Raw genomic sequence first — 16,920 nt, 5'->3', positions numbered from 1 at the left:
AATTATATAAACAGCTTGGCAACAAAGGAGGTAGAAGACTGATTAAAAATGGATTCATTTTCCCTTACAGGACTGTGCTCCTCATCACACCTCATGAAATTATTATTTACCTGAAAGCAGCAAGTATTAGGCAGTTTTAATAAATAAAGAGGCCTAATGCTCCAGGTCAATATAAATCCTCAGTAACACTAATGGTAAATCTTCCTTAGACTCCATTGGTTTCAGAAACTCACTAACAGGTCAAAATTTAGACTCAGGGTAGAAATTCTCCCTTATAACCTTTTATAATATCCATAAAATAAACCAGAAGTTTAAAGCAAAAATAAGATGTCTTATAATTCGTAAAGTTGGTACACTAATTATTGCAGATGAAAGTAATAAAATAGCCTGGTTCATTTTCATAAATAGGCAAATTCCCATAAACTCTGATCATCTTAGTCACAGAGAAAAAGAGAAAACTTCATAATGTTCCTGAAGTAAAGAGGAGAAGGGAGGACATAATGTACAAAACCATGCCTGCTGCAAATACTAAATCAAAGTGATCTATGAAATAACATACACATTTAGATAGTCAGTCATGTTAATTTAAAAATATCCAATGATCTTTATACAGTAAAAATGTCTTTACTTTCAATAAAGAGAGTTAATATAGAGCTGTAATATTTTACAACGGGTAGGCACATGGCATAAATGTGTGCACTGCTGCACATACACAAGCCTTTAGGCAATGCACAGTAATTGGAGAGCAGAAAATGAATGTATGGAGTTTAGAACATGTACACTCTGAGCACCACAGCAAAACACCCATCAGATTAAAATTTACCACCTTACTTACAAACAAGGAACTGTCTTCAAAATACATTCACGTGGTCATAATGTATTGCCTTAATCTGGGGGAGTTAACAAAACCCTTGGCATTGCAGCACGAGTGATTTTTGGTGGTTACAAACCAAAGCCAGAGGCTGTACATAAATTTATACCAAGGAAGAACCTGAACAAATATATTTAAAGCTGTATTTTAACTGCAGCATATCAAGTAAATATTATCATAATGGAAAACAGTCATTTTGAGGGAAAAGCACAGTTGCAGAAAAGAAACTTGTCAGAAAAATTATAGCCGTGTGATCTGTTGTATTAGCAGCACATCATCATGTACAGAGGGAAAGAGAATTGTATTTTCCAATAGCCTTTTAAAGCTTTGTTTCAATACCATACCCAAGTGCAAAAAGTTGACAAGCTAATAAAAAGTTAACACGTCAGGTTAAGAAGACATCGCTTCATGACCATTTGGTTGTTGTTTGATTAAACTGAAAGGTGAAACCATTCTCACTCAGTGACCCTCCACACAAGGTGTTTCTTTTACCAAAGTCTGTGACCTGCAGTTTCTCCATGGGTCACAGCCCATTGCCCACTCAGGTGGAATCTGAAACTTGATTTCTCCCCAGCTCGTGCAGCTTCTAGATTGTGAAGGAAACCAAATTAACAGCCCCATTCCTTGCATATATTGCCAACATTTTAAAAATTCTGCGCACTTACAGACAAAAGAGACACAAGACAACAGCCCAGTTACTCCAAAGCGTCCCTCAGAGCATTCCTTAACGCCCAAGAGCTCCTCTGGACCATTATTTCATGGCTCACATTACCTGAGAGATGGAATGTCCCCAGGAAGGTCAGTCTGGGCAGGCTGCAACTTTCTAAGGACCAAAATAAAGATTTTCTTCTCATCTCAGTGGAACAGAATCCCTTTTCAGGGTTTCTCTGCAGAGCTGGTCTGGGAAATCACAAATTCTCTAACCTCACATAGGGCTTGATCCCAAGGTCTAATTCTTGCCCTTTGGGAGCAACACTTTTACTGCTTGCACTGGGAAGAATTCCCATTAAATTCTAAATTTGGCAAAGTGGCCAGGAGCTTGGACACACTAGATCTATGCAAATTTGTAAATTCAGAAGTAAATTACCTAGATTTAAGGAATTGGGTACAATTTATTTAGAATTATAAAAAAGTTCAATTATTTAGCACTTGCAAGAGTTTTTGTTTCTAAATTAAACTACCAATTTATGGAATAAAAATACACATTTAATCTAAAATACCAGATAAAAGATACAAAAGAAGAATTACCCTTATATAACTTACTAGGAATTATGAATTTAATAATAAACCAGAAACTCAAAAGAATATTTCATTAGGTAATTTAATTTAGTGTGTTCAATTTGAAACTTAACTTATGATTTATTTTTATACTGCTTTTTCTTTTACATATGAAGTCACATATACAAACAGTTCTAGCATTAAAGGCAATACCATCTTAGAAAATTATTACATTTTATGGTTATTAGTCTTATATTTTAAATAGTTTATACACTATTGAACAGCAATTACAGTAGATAATAAAGAATTGTGCAATGTCTTAAAACTGTTTAACAATCTAAAATAATTTAAATTGTAAGGAAAAAGGAAGAATTCTAAGGTGTTGGAACATTTTGGTGAAAAAAAATGGGGACTTCCAAGTTCACAGATGGGATTTTTCAATGAACATTGCAACAGAAAATTTTAAATTGGCTACTTCTACTCTGCCAGAACGTGCAACCGTATTAGACCTATGTGGATTTTTTTTTTTCATTTCTTCTTAATGTACTGCTCTGTGATGAGATGGGTTTTGTCTTTGATGGGAGATCAGAAGGCAGGGCACCGTGTGTGCTGCCTCCCACAGAGGAGGGCGCAGGGGCAGGAGCCAGGACACGGCACCCAAGGGACCCAAATCACCCAGGATAACCCTCCCCCCTCCAATGGACCACAGGAGGTGTCGAGGGGAGACAAACACCTTCTGCAGCAGACTCTTGAAATGAAGCAGTATAAAGTCACTCAGTCCTGTATTTCTCAGGTACCACATGAATAGAAATGGGCATGCACCTGAAGAGCTAGAGAAAATATGCCTTCCCTCTGGCATTGCAGGGGGGGTGCTCCCCACTCCCACTCCCTGCTGCAGCCTCAGGTCGGGGGTCCAGGCACTCTCCAAAACCTGGCTGCTCATCTGCTCCTCCTTAGCAACTTTTTGCTTTTTAACACATAGATTAGCCCTTTGTGACCACACACCATGGGAAACTCACGTCCCTTGAGCAGGTGACTCTGTAATCACAGTGGCAAGATGTTGTTTGCCACAGTTTTGATGTGCTATTATACTAAAACTTGCAATATCCATACAGGTAAGTTCTAATGCTATAGATGCAGAAAATAAGATCCAGATATATATATATGTTGTAAGATATAGCATTACTTTATGCCTGTAGCTATTAATATGCAGTGTCTATTAATAATGCTTAAAATTCACTATTCTTTCAGTTCGACTTTATATGATTTTTATTATAGTATATAAAAAGGTGAAAAGAAGTAATTAATGGGGAGAGCCTACCTACCTTTTCTTATGGAGGGCCTACTTCTAGCACTAACCTTCATGCTGCAAATCCTTGGCTTCACTCACATGATAACACTTCACTTTAACTCAAAGGGATGGCTCTACCTCAGAATGACTTCTGCTTTTATTCTGGACAGTCGCAGGCATGGCTCTGAGACACCTCATGCTAGAGCAAATGAGAAGATTTCACCAGCTAAAGCTGGGTGAGGTCTGACAGCAATGAAAAGGCTGCAGAGGTAGGGAGAAGTCTCTGAAACACAGTTAGAAACAATGGCAGTATATTATTACTTCAATTAATCTCTACTCTGTGGTATCCTATTTCTTTAGTGAAATGCTGCAGGAAGTAGCGGGGGGTGAAGTGAGGTAAGAATTTGTATCAAACCCTGGTGGGTTTCCTGCTGCTGTGTTCTTGCTGCCTTCACACACTGCCCAGCAGCAAGGACCTCTCTCTGCTTGGTGGAACCAAGGCTCTACCCTTCCACTACAAGCAATATTCCCTCCAAGCCAAGCTGCTGTCAATATTGGCCTTTCTTCCCCTTCCATCACCAGCATTATGTTTGTTACATTGCCCTTCTGTGGTTTGGTATAGAAGGGATCAGCTCCATCAGTCAGCGGCGTGTGCACATAGTACAAGTGGGCAAAATTTGTCACGGTGACATCAAGCTGCTAACACAAACACATCTATTACCCTTTCTCTCTGGCTTGGTGAGACAGCTGCCCTCGAGGTACTGGCCTCTGAGCCTCCCTGATAAATCACTGGCGTGTAGGAAACCTGGTTATCCCAACACAGCAGGGGCAGAGGACGCTATTCAGCTGCAGGAGGACATGGAAGAACAACATCCGTGAGGCTTATAATGAAAGATTTTTGATATACTTAAGTAGTTAACAAAAATTTATTGCAAGAGATAGTTTGTCACTAGATTTACAGTTTCAGAGAACATAGTACAAAACATAGTGCATCAGCTTTGTCTAAACATTAAATAGGTGCAAATACACAAAGATAAAAAAAAAAAAAGTGAATACTTTACAACATAAGTTATAGAACTATAAATATATTTTATATACATTATACATATTCTAAGACATGATTTTCACATATATATATAGTTCATAATTAGCATCAGACTATTCAGTGCTTTAGTAATAGTGTAGGTCTCAATGTTTGTTGCATCGTTATACTTACAGTAAATGCTTCCCGAGGAGCAAGGAATTTTAACCAGTTTAAGAAACAGCAGTTTGGGTGAAGGCTTTTTTTTTTCTTCTTTTTTTTTTTTTTTTTTAATTTCGCGTCCTAGAAGAGCGGCTGCAGGGGGATGACAGCGGGGTGCGGGGCCAGCAGGGAGGGGAAGCCGGCGGGGTGCGGCAGCGGCGGGAAGGGCAGCGGCGCGGGCGGCAGCACGGCGGGCGGCAGCAGCGGCAGCGGTGGCGGTGCCACCAGCGCGGCCTGGCCCGCCGGGGACACGGCCAGCCGGGCTAAGGGCTGCGCTCTGGACAGAGCCGGCACCTGCGACAGGAACTGCTGGTGCGGCTGCAGCACCTTGAGCACCCCGGCGTGATGCTGCAGCACCGTGTGGTGGATGGTGGTCACCGAGCTGGAGCGCAGCGGTGGCGGCGGCAGCGGTGGCAGTGGCGAGCCCGGCGGCGCCAGGGCGAACTTCACCTTGGCCGAGAGCACGTTCTGCGGCACCATCTGCTGATGGTAGGCCTCCGAGGGGAGCTCCTTGAACTTCTCGGGGCTGTCAGGAGGGAAGAGCAGCGCCTGGTCGGGCAGGGGGAAGGGGGCTATGAGCTGCTCGGTGGTTAGGAAGGTGTGGGTGTTTAGGTGTGCTTCTTTGAATGGCAAGGGAGGGGGGCTGCTGAATATGCCGGGATTGCACTGCAGCCATTCACCGGCCACCTCGCCCATCTTCTCGTGCGGGAGAGAGTCGGCCAACTCGTAATGGCAAAGATAGGATTTGGGAGGAGCTTGTTCCAAGTGTCTGTTGGGGACGGGAACTTTGTAACGAGCTTGGTTTTCGCGACTGTTGACATTTTCCTTTTTCTTTCCCTCTTGGGGAACACCCTGTTTGACAGCAGCTGCTGGAGCACTGTGCTGGGGGGCAGCAGGAGCAGCAGAAGTTGGGATGGTGCCATCAGGAAGCGTGGCTGGCGCGCTCTCTGTCACTGCACACGCCGTCGCTTTATCATCTTCCACCACCTGCGGGCCAGAACTTTCCAGAGGTGACTTGCTCTCCTCCAGCTCCATTGTTTCATCCCTGTCTTTTGCATCGTCATCTCTAGGAGCTGCATTAGTTTCCTCTAGATTGTCTTGAGTCGGTAAGTCCCCCAAAATATTTACCGTAGGATTGGCAGAATTTTCTTTGGAAGATTCAGAGGTCTCGCCTTTTGCGTTCCTGTCAAGGAAAACATGATGGATCCTCGTCTTCCTTTTCCTGCGTTTCCCTTTTGCCTTGTGGTGGGCACCTAAAGCATGCCCTTGCCTTAGGTATTCCTCTGCTGATAATGCCTGTCCACAGGAGCTTTCATCCGAGGAAGAGGAATAGGAATAGGTGTGCTGCCTCCGCTTGCGGTGCGGCTTCTCGGGCTCTTCTGTCAGAACACTGTAACCCCTCTTTGTGGGCTGGTTTTGGCTTGGCCCCTTCTCCTCACTGCACTGTCCCAAACATTTATGCTCTGGGCTACAGCTTGGCCTCCTGATTTTCCAGCTGCAGCACGTTTTGGAGTGCCTTAGGCTGTGCCTCCTGGAGCTCAGCTGCTTGGCCTGCCTCCGGGAGCTCCCTTTGCTCTTCCTGTGAGGTCCCTTACAGCCATGGTGGTGATGGCCACTGCTTTTTGCACTCCAAAAGTCACACCAGCCTCTGTCCCAGTGTATGTGATCTGAGGCAGACACGACTCTCTTAGGACCATTGTCAATGCTGAATTTTGGCTGTGACTGCTGCACCTCACCTGCAGTTAACCAGATATTTCCTGCATCATGCCTGCACTTCTCTGCGTTATTTTGGAGGTGCTGATATTTATTTTCATCTCTGTAAGTAACTTCTTTTTCAGTTACTGGAGACAGCTCCATTTCTGCTACTGTTGTGTCTCCACAGTGATGATAATGACAATGACATAATTTTCTTCTCCTTTTCCGTTTTCTGCTTTTGTGAAGCCATTTCTCATGGCCTGCTTTGATCCAGACTTTGTTGTATTTCTCATCTATCACAGTGTTTTGTCGTAAGGGGTTATGAGATATGTGATACTTTTCTATTTTTCTAATCCTGAATGACTCATCCAAGGACACTTTGTTTTGATTTTTTGCAAGGTCACAATTTCTGAAGAGGGAAACATCACTTAACAGGGGTATTGTATAGTTGCACACATTTTTATTCACTTCTACTTCATAATCACCACACTCTGAAGTAGGTCTTTTTGTAAAATCTGAGACTAAGATATGATCAGATTCAGTTTTATGGTGCAAATGAGGTATGTTTGGTTGATGCTTGGGCTTTTCTTGGCTTTCACTTGCTCTTGATGACTTAAAATCAAAATATAAAGGATTACAGCTATAAGAAATTGATGGGTCTGTACTTGTATAAATTAACATTTCTGATGGCCACTGAAGAACATTTGACCCATATTTGCTAAGAACAGGAACAAAGGGCTGACAGGGTCTCTTGTATAATTCTGGTTTGCTCTTTGGGGCTCCACTACCTTCTTCAGACGGTGATGCAACTCCTGCATCGGCCCCCGGATTTTTTATTTCACTTTCAGTTGCAGGTGGGTCCCTGTTCCCATCATTACAGTTTTCCTCTGCAGCATCCTGCAGAGAGGAACAATCCTCCACCAGTTCCTGCTCAGGAGCTCTGTTTGCCTGCAGCTCTGGGGAGTGGGGCAGGGCCTGGGCACTGTCTGCAGCCAGGGCCAGCCTTTGGTCCCCTAATTCTGCCACACTCACATCCACACCGTGGCCATCCGTGTCTGAGGACACTGGCTGCTTTGAGTGGGACATGGCAGGAGGCAAAGCTGGGCTCTCCAGCACCCTGCTCCCTTCACTGGACAGCTCCTTGGACTCCTGAGCTTCAGGAGCCTCTGCTGTGTCCGTGCATTTTTCCACCAGTGGGTGAGAGCAGTTGTGTTTCTCCTCAGGGCACACAACTATTTCTGCTGCTGCTGAAGGAGACTGAAGGTTGCCCGTTCCCGGAACAAACCTACTCCTCCTGCTAAATCCATGCTCCATGGAAGCCTCCTCATTAAACTCATAGAAAACAGCAGCTGAAGACTCCAGTTTGACTGCTGCTTTCTTAGGAAAAGCAAAGGAGAACCCAACTCTGTGTCCTTGAGCTCCTTGAAGCTGATCTCCGCATTTGCTAGGGTCGGATTGGTGACCACCTGCATCTCCAGGAGAGGGAGAAACAACGGAAGCGAAGTCTTTGCAGTTCTGTGCATCGTGCATCAGTGTGCAGCTGAAATCCTGGCTCTTGGCAGAATCTGTGGCAGCACTTTTGGGGACATCACTGCAATCATCTCGCACAGTCACCGTGGTGGATTTGAACATAGGGCCGCTCCCAGGAGCACTAGGAAGGAAAACAAAACTTTTGAGTCAATACTGCTCAGAGAGCTGCTGACAGAAACGTGGTATTACAGTGGTATTTAAGGGGGCTGTTTAAGGGAAGAGGAAGACTCTGTGGATATGTACATTTAGACTATGAAAAAATGCTAGATTTTATAATAAAAATTAGTCGACTAGTAGTAAAAAATAGGATGAGTAAATATTATGCTCCCAGCTCGTTTGTGTGAAGTTATCAGCTGAAGGACTGACATTCCTACAAAGTAGTTAACTTTTCCTAGACACACTGGTTGGCCAAAGAAGAAGCTATCTGTCTCCACAAAAATCTTGCTTCTCCTCCCAGCAGACCACCACGGTTACAAACACCATTACTACAGATTGCAGTTTTACATTCCTTCATGCTGCAAAATACATTAAAACAGAGGGTGCTTCATAGAGCACTTCCCACGTAGTCATCATTCCAGAGACTGCTGCTCTGCCCACAGGCAATCCCCCAGCAGCTCCCATCCTATTTGTGCGCACAGACGCAACCATCACCGTCTCAGCAATTTCTTTCATGGAGAAATAAAACTGGGGAGAGGATTTCAGCTGGCTGAAGTAGAGTAAGTGATTCATCCCACTTGAGAAAAAAATTTATCACTGTCTACTTCTGTTCTTCATTTCATGTCCTCTTCCCATCTGTTCTATTTGACTTAATAGGAAGCAAATAGAAGAGGAAAAAGTGTTTAAGCTGACAATTTTCCAGGATCCACAGAAGCTGCTCAGCACTAGGAGTAATGGACCTATGTTAAAACCATTTGTTTGTTTGTTTTAGCCAAATCACTCTGTGTTACAGTGCAGAGCAACACTCACTGATGAGTCACTGGTAAAACTTTCAAGAGTCATTTAGGACCCCAAGAAGTGCTGAGATGAAGAATAATGTCTTTACACTATCAAGTCTAGAAATTAAGGTAGAGATTTTATGAGAAAGGGATTCCTCATGAGAATTCCTGCCTTGTCCAGTTCTTTAAAATTTGAAATATATATTAAACCCACACACAAATTGTTTCTTTCACAGAATAAAATGATGACTTCTACAAAACCAGCCTAGAAAATGCCAGTTTAAAAAATCCTACGTGCCTGTCTATGGTACACCTCTAAGGATGCAAAGCGGTAGTAAATAGCAATTATGAGATAGATAAATTAGGCTCAAATAGAAATTCTCCTTCAGGAACTAGCAAAAGGATATTAAAAAAAAAAACAACCAAAAACTAAACAAAAAAAAATAATCCAGAAACAACAATGGATTACAAAATCTGTGCTTCGCTAGCATGGATAAAGGAAAACAGTAAGTTCCTATTTCCTCTTTCTCATGCAATATGCAAAATTCAAGTTTTGGAGCATGTTTAGGGGGAATTATATCTAATATACTCAAGTATAAAACACGAGCAGTTAAACACTCATGGAGGAGAAAGTCTTCACATGAGAGACACACAAGAAGATTAAAAAGTTCGGTGTTGTGTTTGTCCTGTCAAACAGACCCCACAACATTCAGGTCACATCCACCTGGCTCATTCAGAATTTGTTTCAGGACACTGCCCACCATCTAAGCTAGGGACAAAGGGACTATTTCTGAACAGGGGCTGCAGCTTGGTTGGACTTCTCTGTTCATGCATCCTGGGGGGAGGTGAAGGCTGAATAAAGAGAAAACGTTTGCACATGAGCATCTACATTTTTTCTTTCTTTTTTTCTCCAGAGATTACACTGTGACAAGTACATATCTTTTCAATGGCTTATCAGTGTCAGAACTGTGTCATATTTTTGAGAATTCAGTCACAACAAGCAAGCTCAACTCTAATTTCAACAGCTTGCCTAGATACAATACTAAAAATGTACAAGCAGCAAGGAGTCACTTTTGCAGAGGGAGGTAAACACTCTGCTGAGCAGGGGAAAAAGAAGCATTTACCTTTAAATATAAAAGATCTGGCTATTGAGATCTAAAGCTAGGTTTCTGGATGCTTTCCCAGGCGAGCATTTTGAAAACTAAATCGCAGAGATCTGTTACATCCTAGAGAGACAGACTGTGTTCCTCACCTCATCAATGAAGTAGTGTCAGCCTGCAAATGCATGACCTAGTTCACTCAGCTTTCAACCAAAGTGCCTGGTTTTATGAAATATATATGAAACACATCTTTTTTTAAACTAAAAATATGTGTCATTTTAGCTCAGCTGAAAAAGCAGTGTTAAACATTCATTCCTGCACACAGTGTGAATCAAATACTGTGCACAGAATGCTTCCAAAACGCCCTAAAAACTCAAGTGTGTGGCTACAGCCAAGGGTCTCCTGCATCCCACAGCACCAGCAAAGAGTGGAGGGCTTATTTAAAAGTATTTTTTCTGTTTGAGCAGCTATGGACTTACCAGGTTCTCTCTTTCCTTAGCTCAGCTAGCTTGTGCAAACGTTGAAGGGCTTTCTCCTGTTTTCTTTCATCTTTTCGTGACTTAGATGCTACATTTCGAGCAAACTCCCTCTGTTTCAGCTCCTTCAGCCTCTGCAAGAAACAGCCACATAAATGCACATAAAAACCCCTGGGATGAGGAAACATTTTCATGGCTCTTACTTGCTGGTAAGTGCCCACAGCATGAATTATTCTGAACCCAACCATTCAACAAATTTCAGGATTTCAAGGGAATAACCAAAATACCTAGAGATGCTAGAGACAGGTGAGACAAGTTGGCCAGGCTAGAGACAACCTAGCAAATTTTACTGTAGCTTTTGTAATGACATAGACCAGCCTCAGTAGGATGAGGCAAAGTTCGCCCAGAATTTTGCTCGTGATTCCTCCCCAAAACACTCCCCACAGCATAACTGCTTTTTGAGATTTCAATAAAAAATGAGACCAACCCAGGTATTTTTCTGCAAAGCTTCTCAAAAGCCTGTTGACCCCCCAAAAGATATCAAATCTGGAATTTTTCTGCCCAAGATGCTGGGTATGGCACTTGTCACTGCTGCTCTGTGGAAGCTCTTCAAGCTCTTCCCTTCAGCTCACCACGGTCCCTCTGGCCCTGCCCTGCCATGTTATCACCATGCCAACACCTGCAGAGCTCCTGAGAGCTCCTGCCCTGCCATCCCAGGCATTATTAGAGCTGTTAAAGGGTCCTGACCCAGCAGGGATCTCCAGGGGATGTAATGGACAGAGAAGTGTTGTGCTCTGAAATGGGGAGATAGTCACTTTGAAGGAGCCTGTGTCTCCTGCTCTCACTGCTGTCTGACACAGCAGTTACACAGATACCAGGGAGAAATCCAGGATCTCGTGGGTTTTTGTCTCCAGCCTGCTTCTTTGGAGGGAAATGGAAGTGCTCAGCTTTGATTCTTCACACAAAAAGGGAATCTCATTTTCTTTACATCACAGAAGGACAATATGCAGGGCCTCCCTGTTCTTCATGTCAGCAAAATGTGCTCCAGTAGGTCCCAAACCCCACTGGTCCTCAGTGTGCCCTGATTATGGGGCACAGTCTGATGACATCTTACAAAACCATCATCTCACAATTCTGGAAAGAACCCAGTAACTTGCCACCCTCTTTTAGTGTCCAGGGTTAATGACTGGCCATGAACAGTGGCCACAGTGATTTGTAGAAGCAAAAACCCTTAACTTCAGATTGTTTGTGGGATATTAAGAGCTTTTGTTACCACTGCTGGAACACATGATAGATACACAGAATACAGTTTGCAAAACACTGTCAGCAGCGTCCTCCTGCTCCTTCTCAACCCTTTTCATTTCACCCCTTTTGTGAATTTTTCTTTCCCCTATTCACAGAAAAACACCTCACACATACCAGCTGGCTCTAGGAGATACATGGCTTAGTTTTAGGTGGTTCTGCAAGGGGCAGGCAGTTGGATTCTATCATCCTTATGGGTCCAACCCAGCTTGAGATATTCTAGGAGTCAGTCACACACTGAATTAGTCTTTGCCATTTTGGGTGGTGGTAACTCTACTTGGGCAGTCCATAGGGAGCAACATGCAGAGAAAACAAACTTGCAGAAAAATTACTGCCACTCTCTTAAGTTTTGTATTCTTTTCCAAATGCCCGGATATCCTTGATAGAAAGCGAAAAATAATCTGAGACGTAATCACATCTTCCACCATTTATATTTTCTAAATATCAAAATTTTCTACTGATAAAAATTTGTTTTTATTGTGCTAATATAGTGTAAGGTTATAAGTACACTCAAAACTAGACATATGATATATGTTTTTCCCAGAAAAAGAATACTTGAAGCATGGAGCATCTTTGTTGAACATATCTTACCCTTGTGCACTCCTGTTTTCCTAGACAGCATGATACTGACCCTGCCTCCCACCAGCCACTCATGAAACCTCAAGTACTTCATTTCATAGGAAACTTCTGAGTACTCAAAACACAAGAGAAGAGATGAAATTTGCTCCTTCCCCTCCTCACCTCCAGCCCTTGGCACTTAAAGAGAGGATTTAATTGCATTTTGTGGAGCTCAACATTTTTTCAGGGTTTTTTTCCCCTCCAGTGCTAAAGAAAGAAGTAAGTGAGAAGTAAGGGAACAAAAGGAAGATAATAAGGTGCTGTCTCACACAGTTAAAAAGGAGAAGCTGAGGTGTATACAAATCCATAATCACCTCCCAGCTGCAGCACTTTTCTGTAATTACTGGAATGATTGTAATTACTGATTTGAGTCTGACCAGATTCTGAACCCTTTAGTCTCACTGCTAAGTTAGCAGCACTCCATGCCTGCTCTCAATTTTAAAGTTATTAAATTGTTCTCCTTGGATGGCTGCAAGTAGGTGTGGCACAAGTTTTGTGTGCTCAGCCTCTGCCTGCTCTTCTCTTCTGGAGAACCCAGAACTCCCCTTCTGCCAGACCTCCTGCATACCCTCTCTTTTCCTGCACAGAAAACTGGACTTTGGGCTTTGTTTCTTTTCTTCTCACAGCTGGTATCTCAGTCTTTCATGGAGTGCTTTAACAATCTGCAAAGAATATATCATGGCAGCTCCTGAGGTCTTTATTCTGCAAATTCATGTCTAAGTGGAATTCCTCCTAGCTCTAAACCACAAGACATGCACCTGGTGTTTCAAAGAAAAAACAAAAAAGCTATTTCCTTTAAATAAAAGATCACCTAAATTAGTAACTGCATCCCCTCCATTTTTTCTTTTTTTGATACTGTAGCTATTTTCTACTTTGGTTTTTTTAGCCAACTATCATCACCTGCATTCCCTTACTGCACTCAGTCATGCTCAGGATTGCTAGCACTGCATTTATGCTGCCCTTAGTTGGACAAAATCGTTGGTTCACTTAAATTATGCAAATGAAAATGAGATATTACCCAAGCATACCATTAGTCCGTGCATTCTTACCATCAGAGGGACCCCCCACTAAAGTTGCTCAAAGTAAATAGCACCAATAGAAAAACAAGTGTGACTTGTTCCTATAAACCATCTTTTCCTTACCGTTTTTCTGCCTTTGCATGTGGCAGAGCAGTTCACTAATGCTAACTTCAATAGCAGTTTAATGCCTGTTATGCTTGGATTTTTCCCTGGATCAGTAGGCCAATAATTAACAGCCAGGGATACTGCATTGAATTCCCTCCTGCATTTTCCCCTGCTTACAAAGCAGCTCAAAAACGTGTGTGACCCAGCCAGCAGAGTTCAACCAGCAGTGCACAATGAATAATTAAATGACATTTCTCCAGGAGACCTAAATGCCTTCATCATTATCCTGATACTCTGCATTGCCATGCTGGAGCTGCAGAGCACGGAGCCCTCGGCTTGCGAATGACTTTGCCCAGCCTGAAGGGATGGGAAGCCTGACCCTGATTCTCCAGCCTTGTAATGTGATCCTGCAGCTGGGCTGCTTTCCCTGGGGCAGCAGCTGGATTATTTTAACAAACACAGGACCTGAAGCAGAAATATTCCAGCTATTTCTACAAGATTCAGCCAGGTATCTTAGCGCACACCCGGTACGTCCTGCTGGGCTGAGGCTCCTCAGTCCAGATGGAAAGCAAGAATTTTACAGAATCCTGTGTAGCTATGCACGGATGAAACTCTCCATGAGGTGGCCACAGGATCTCCAAATGCAGGTGTGGCTGCACTTCTCAAGGAGGACAAGTGTAAGAAAAATCAAGGGAATCCTAAGAGGATTTCCAACAGGAGCCCACTCCTGGCCCCTTCACCCTTGTCTTCCCCATTTACCACATTAGACAGTTCACTTCAGCACACTGCTTTTTGAAAAAGTTTCCTAATGCTGGATTTCCTAATTCTGGGTTTCCTAATTATGAATTTCCTAATTCTCCCTGGCATTTTATAATAGAGAAGCCACAAGCCCAGATTCTGCTGCCTGAAATCCCTCCCTGGATCAAATCCTTTCAAAACCAAAGACACATTAAGGCATTAAATGCACTACTTACATTGTTAGTACAAGCCTTTTGCCACCCTGAAAAGCAGCTCTTGGCTTTTTTTTTTTTTAACTCAAGATCTAGATACTTGTAGCAATAGCCCTTTAAACAAATGGACCTCCAAAACACAGAGAAAGGCATTAATTAATAAATAGACCCAGGACAGCAAAAGGACGTAAAGGCTGAATAGTGAAACCCAATGTACGTGAATACAAGGGCATTAAGGTGATAAAATGAAGGGGAGGGAAAAAACCCAGACTTTTTTTTATATATATATAAAAAATATATACATAATAATTTTATAACTTTGAACATATAACTTAACATTGTCAGAACTGACTCTGAAGAAAAGCAGTGAGACTTTTAACAAAGTTTATGAGACTGAAGGGGAAGTCATAGCAAGCATCAGGATTGATACAGGCTCTCTCTGTGGTGCTAATATCTCACAGAAAAAACAGCCATCCCACCAGCACAGAGGCACCATCTAAGGACTGCTTATTCAAACAGGCTCTCATAAACCACCCTTGCAAAGCTTATCCAGGAACAACTTTAACGGGGTTAAGAACCAATGGGAACAGTTTTTATAATAGCAGGAGTCAGAAAGATGTCTGTCAGGGGATTTTAGGGCAATGCAGTTCAGATATTATTATGCTAATTCACTTTTGACCTTAGATTAACAATTAAATTATGTGGACTTTTACAACGCTGAAAATACGTAGCCATAAATTCATTTTCTGATCAATGGAAGTATAAAAATTACAGAATTTAACAGCCATGATATCAAATTTTGATGCTTTACTGCCTTCTCACTTTATCAGGAAAAATTACTGTATTCCCAGTAGTCACTAAATCATTCATTTATGTGGTTTTAGCTTTTAAAAATAACTCATCAAAATAAAAGGCCAAGCCCCCTCTTTCTCCACCTGCCTGGCCAGCAACAGGCTGGGATAACAAAGACATGGGATGTTCAGTGCTGCATGTGCATCCCAAATCCAGCAGGAGCTTCCCCAGGTCCTGTCCTTTCTCTAACTCCATCTGCACCCTGACAGGAGCTGGAACTCCACTGCAGATCCTTCCTGCCCTTCAAAAATTCCTGCCCTAATTACCTAAACATGGGTTGGGAGTTCAGCAGTGTGGTGGAAGTGAGACAAAACTGGCATTTGGATTTATTTTAAAAAAAATCTCTTCCCTCTCAATCTGTACATGATACAAAACATATTTTAATAGAGATTTTTTTTTGCTTGCTTCAATTTGTTTTTTTTTTAACTCTATGATATGCAATGAGTATTAATGAGTGTTGCTTAGCTTCCAATGATGATTCTAGAAGCTGTGCATATTCCCCTGTCTCTGAGTGCTGCAGGAACCCCTCTGCTAGCAGAGATGGGATGCTGCTGCTTCATGTGAATTATGGTGTGGCAAACTGAGTGACAAGAACTCATCAGATAAACACTTGTCACACCAAACCAGATTAGTGTCTCTCACAAAGAGGATCGAGCTTAATCAATGATAAATAATAAGTGACTAGAACACAGCCCGTGTAACGCCTGTAAATGCTCAAAGGGGGAATGAAATATGCCATTTAAGGCAGAAGACACTGCTTACTAAAATGTAAAATGCACATATTTTCCTTGTCTTCAGTGGTTTGTGAGAGCATATATACATTTTTATATATATATGTGAGAGCATGTGTGAGAGCATATAAATATAAATATTTTACTCTGCAGCTGGAGACCCCTTCACACAGCACAACAGGGCAGCATCTCCTTCTTTGTGTTCTGGTGTTCAATTCTACATACATGGCAATATATTTCATATTATTATTACTAAAATTATTACTATTATTATTACTATTCTTATTACTATTATTGCTATTATTAGTAGTATTATTATTACTATTAATAATAATAAATTCTCCTGTTGTAAAGATTAGAGGAAAAAATTCAAGCTCCAAGAAAACAATACTATAATACCCAAAGAATTTACCCTGTTAGTGCTGCAGGCCTTCCCTACACAAGGCACGTTATTTCCACAGAAAGGAGAAATTAAAAAGAAGTAAGGAAAAAGAAGAAGTAATCTAAGGAAGAAATTAATAGGCTTTTTTCCTTATTTTTCACGCTGCCACCGTGGAATTAATTGCTGCGATGGGTTCCTGAAAGAGACAAGGAACAAGGGGGTGTTTTCAACAGCTCTCCATGGGGAGTTGCTGACAAGAGTTAGGGAAAGCTTCTCCTGCCAGGGGGTGGCACCAGGAGATGTCACCACGAGGGGCTGGGGCATCTCCAGCCCTGCAGAAATTCCAGAATTTAACGTGGAAAGCCCGATTTACCTGATCTTGTCTCAACTCCTTCCCCAAAGACCATTTCTAGGATTTCTGTGCAGGGGTCACCTCCTCACTTTATCAGCTTATGGATCACACTGGCCACTCACTTTGCTTCTAAGAGTCCTTTAAAAAATAACATGAATCTGTTGCTGGCTTAGCAATAACTTTCAGTTTGTTCCAAGTTAGGAGCTGATTCTGCCTGCCTCTGCCTATGGCTGTTTGCATCTCATGCTGA

At 42.3% G+C, this 16,920-nt stretch overlaps 1 protein-coding gene across 1 annotated transcript in view; it reads right to left on the bottom strand.

Annotated features, from left to right (window-relative positions):
* Positions 1-4,704: 4,704 nt before the first annotated feature.
* Positions 4,705-16,920, bottom strand: part of ZNF804A (zinc finger protein 804A) — a 142,119-nt gene continuing 129,903 nt past the window's right edge. Inside the window, exons 3-4 of the mRNA XM_030952769.1 lie at positions 10,363-10,493; positions 4,705-7,969 (exon numbers count right to left, since the gene is read on the bottom strand). Coding sequence (XP_030808629.1) covers positions 4,705-7,969; positions 10,363-10,493 — 3,396 coding nt within the window. The remainder of the gene's footprint in view (positions 7,970-10,362; positions 10,494-16,920) is intronic.

Source organism: Camarhynchus parvulus, chromosome 7 (assembly GCF_901933205.1).
Source record: "Camarhynchus parvulus chromosome 7, STF_HiC, whole genome shotgun sequence".
In the NCBI taxonomy this organism is placed as follows: Eukaryota; Metazoa; Chordata; class Aves; order Passeriformes; family Thraupidae; genus Camarhynchus; species Camarhynchus parvulus.
Note: the sequence above shows the minus strand (reverse complement) of the source record. Positions and strands in the feature narration are given on the sequence as shown.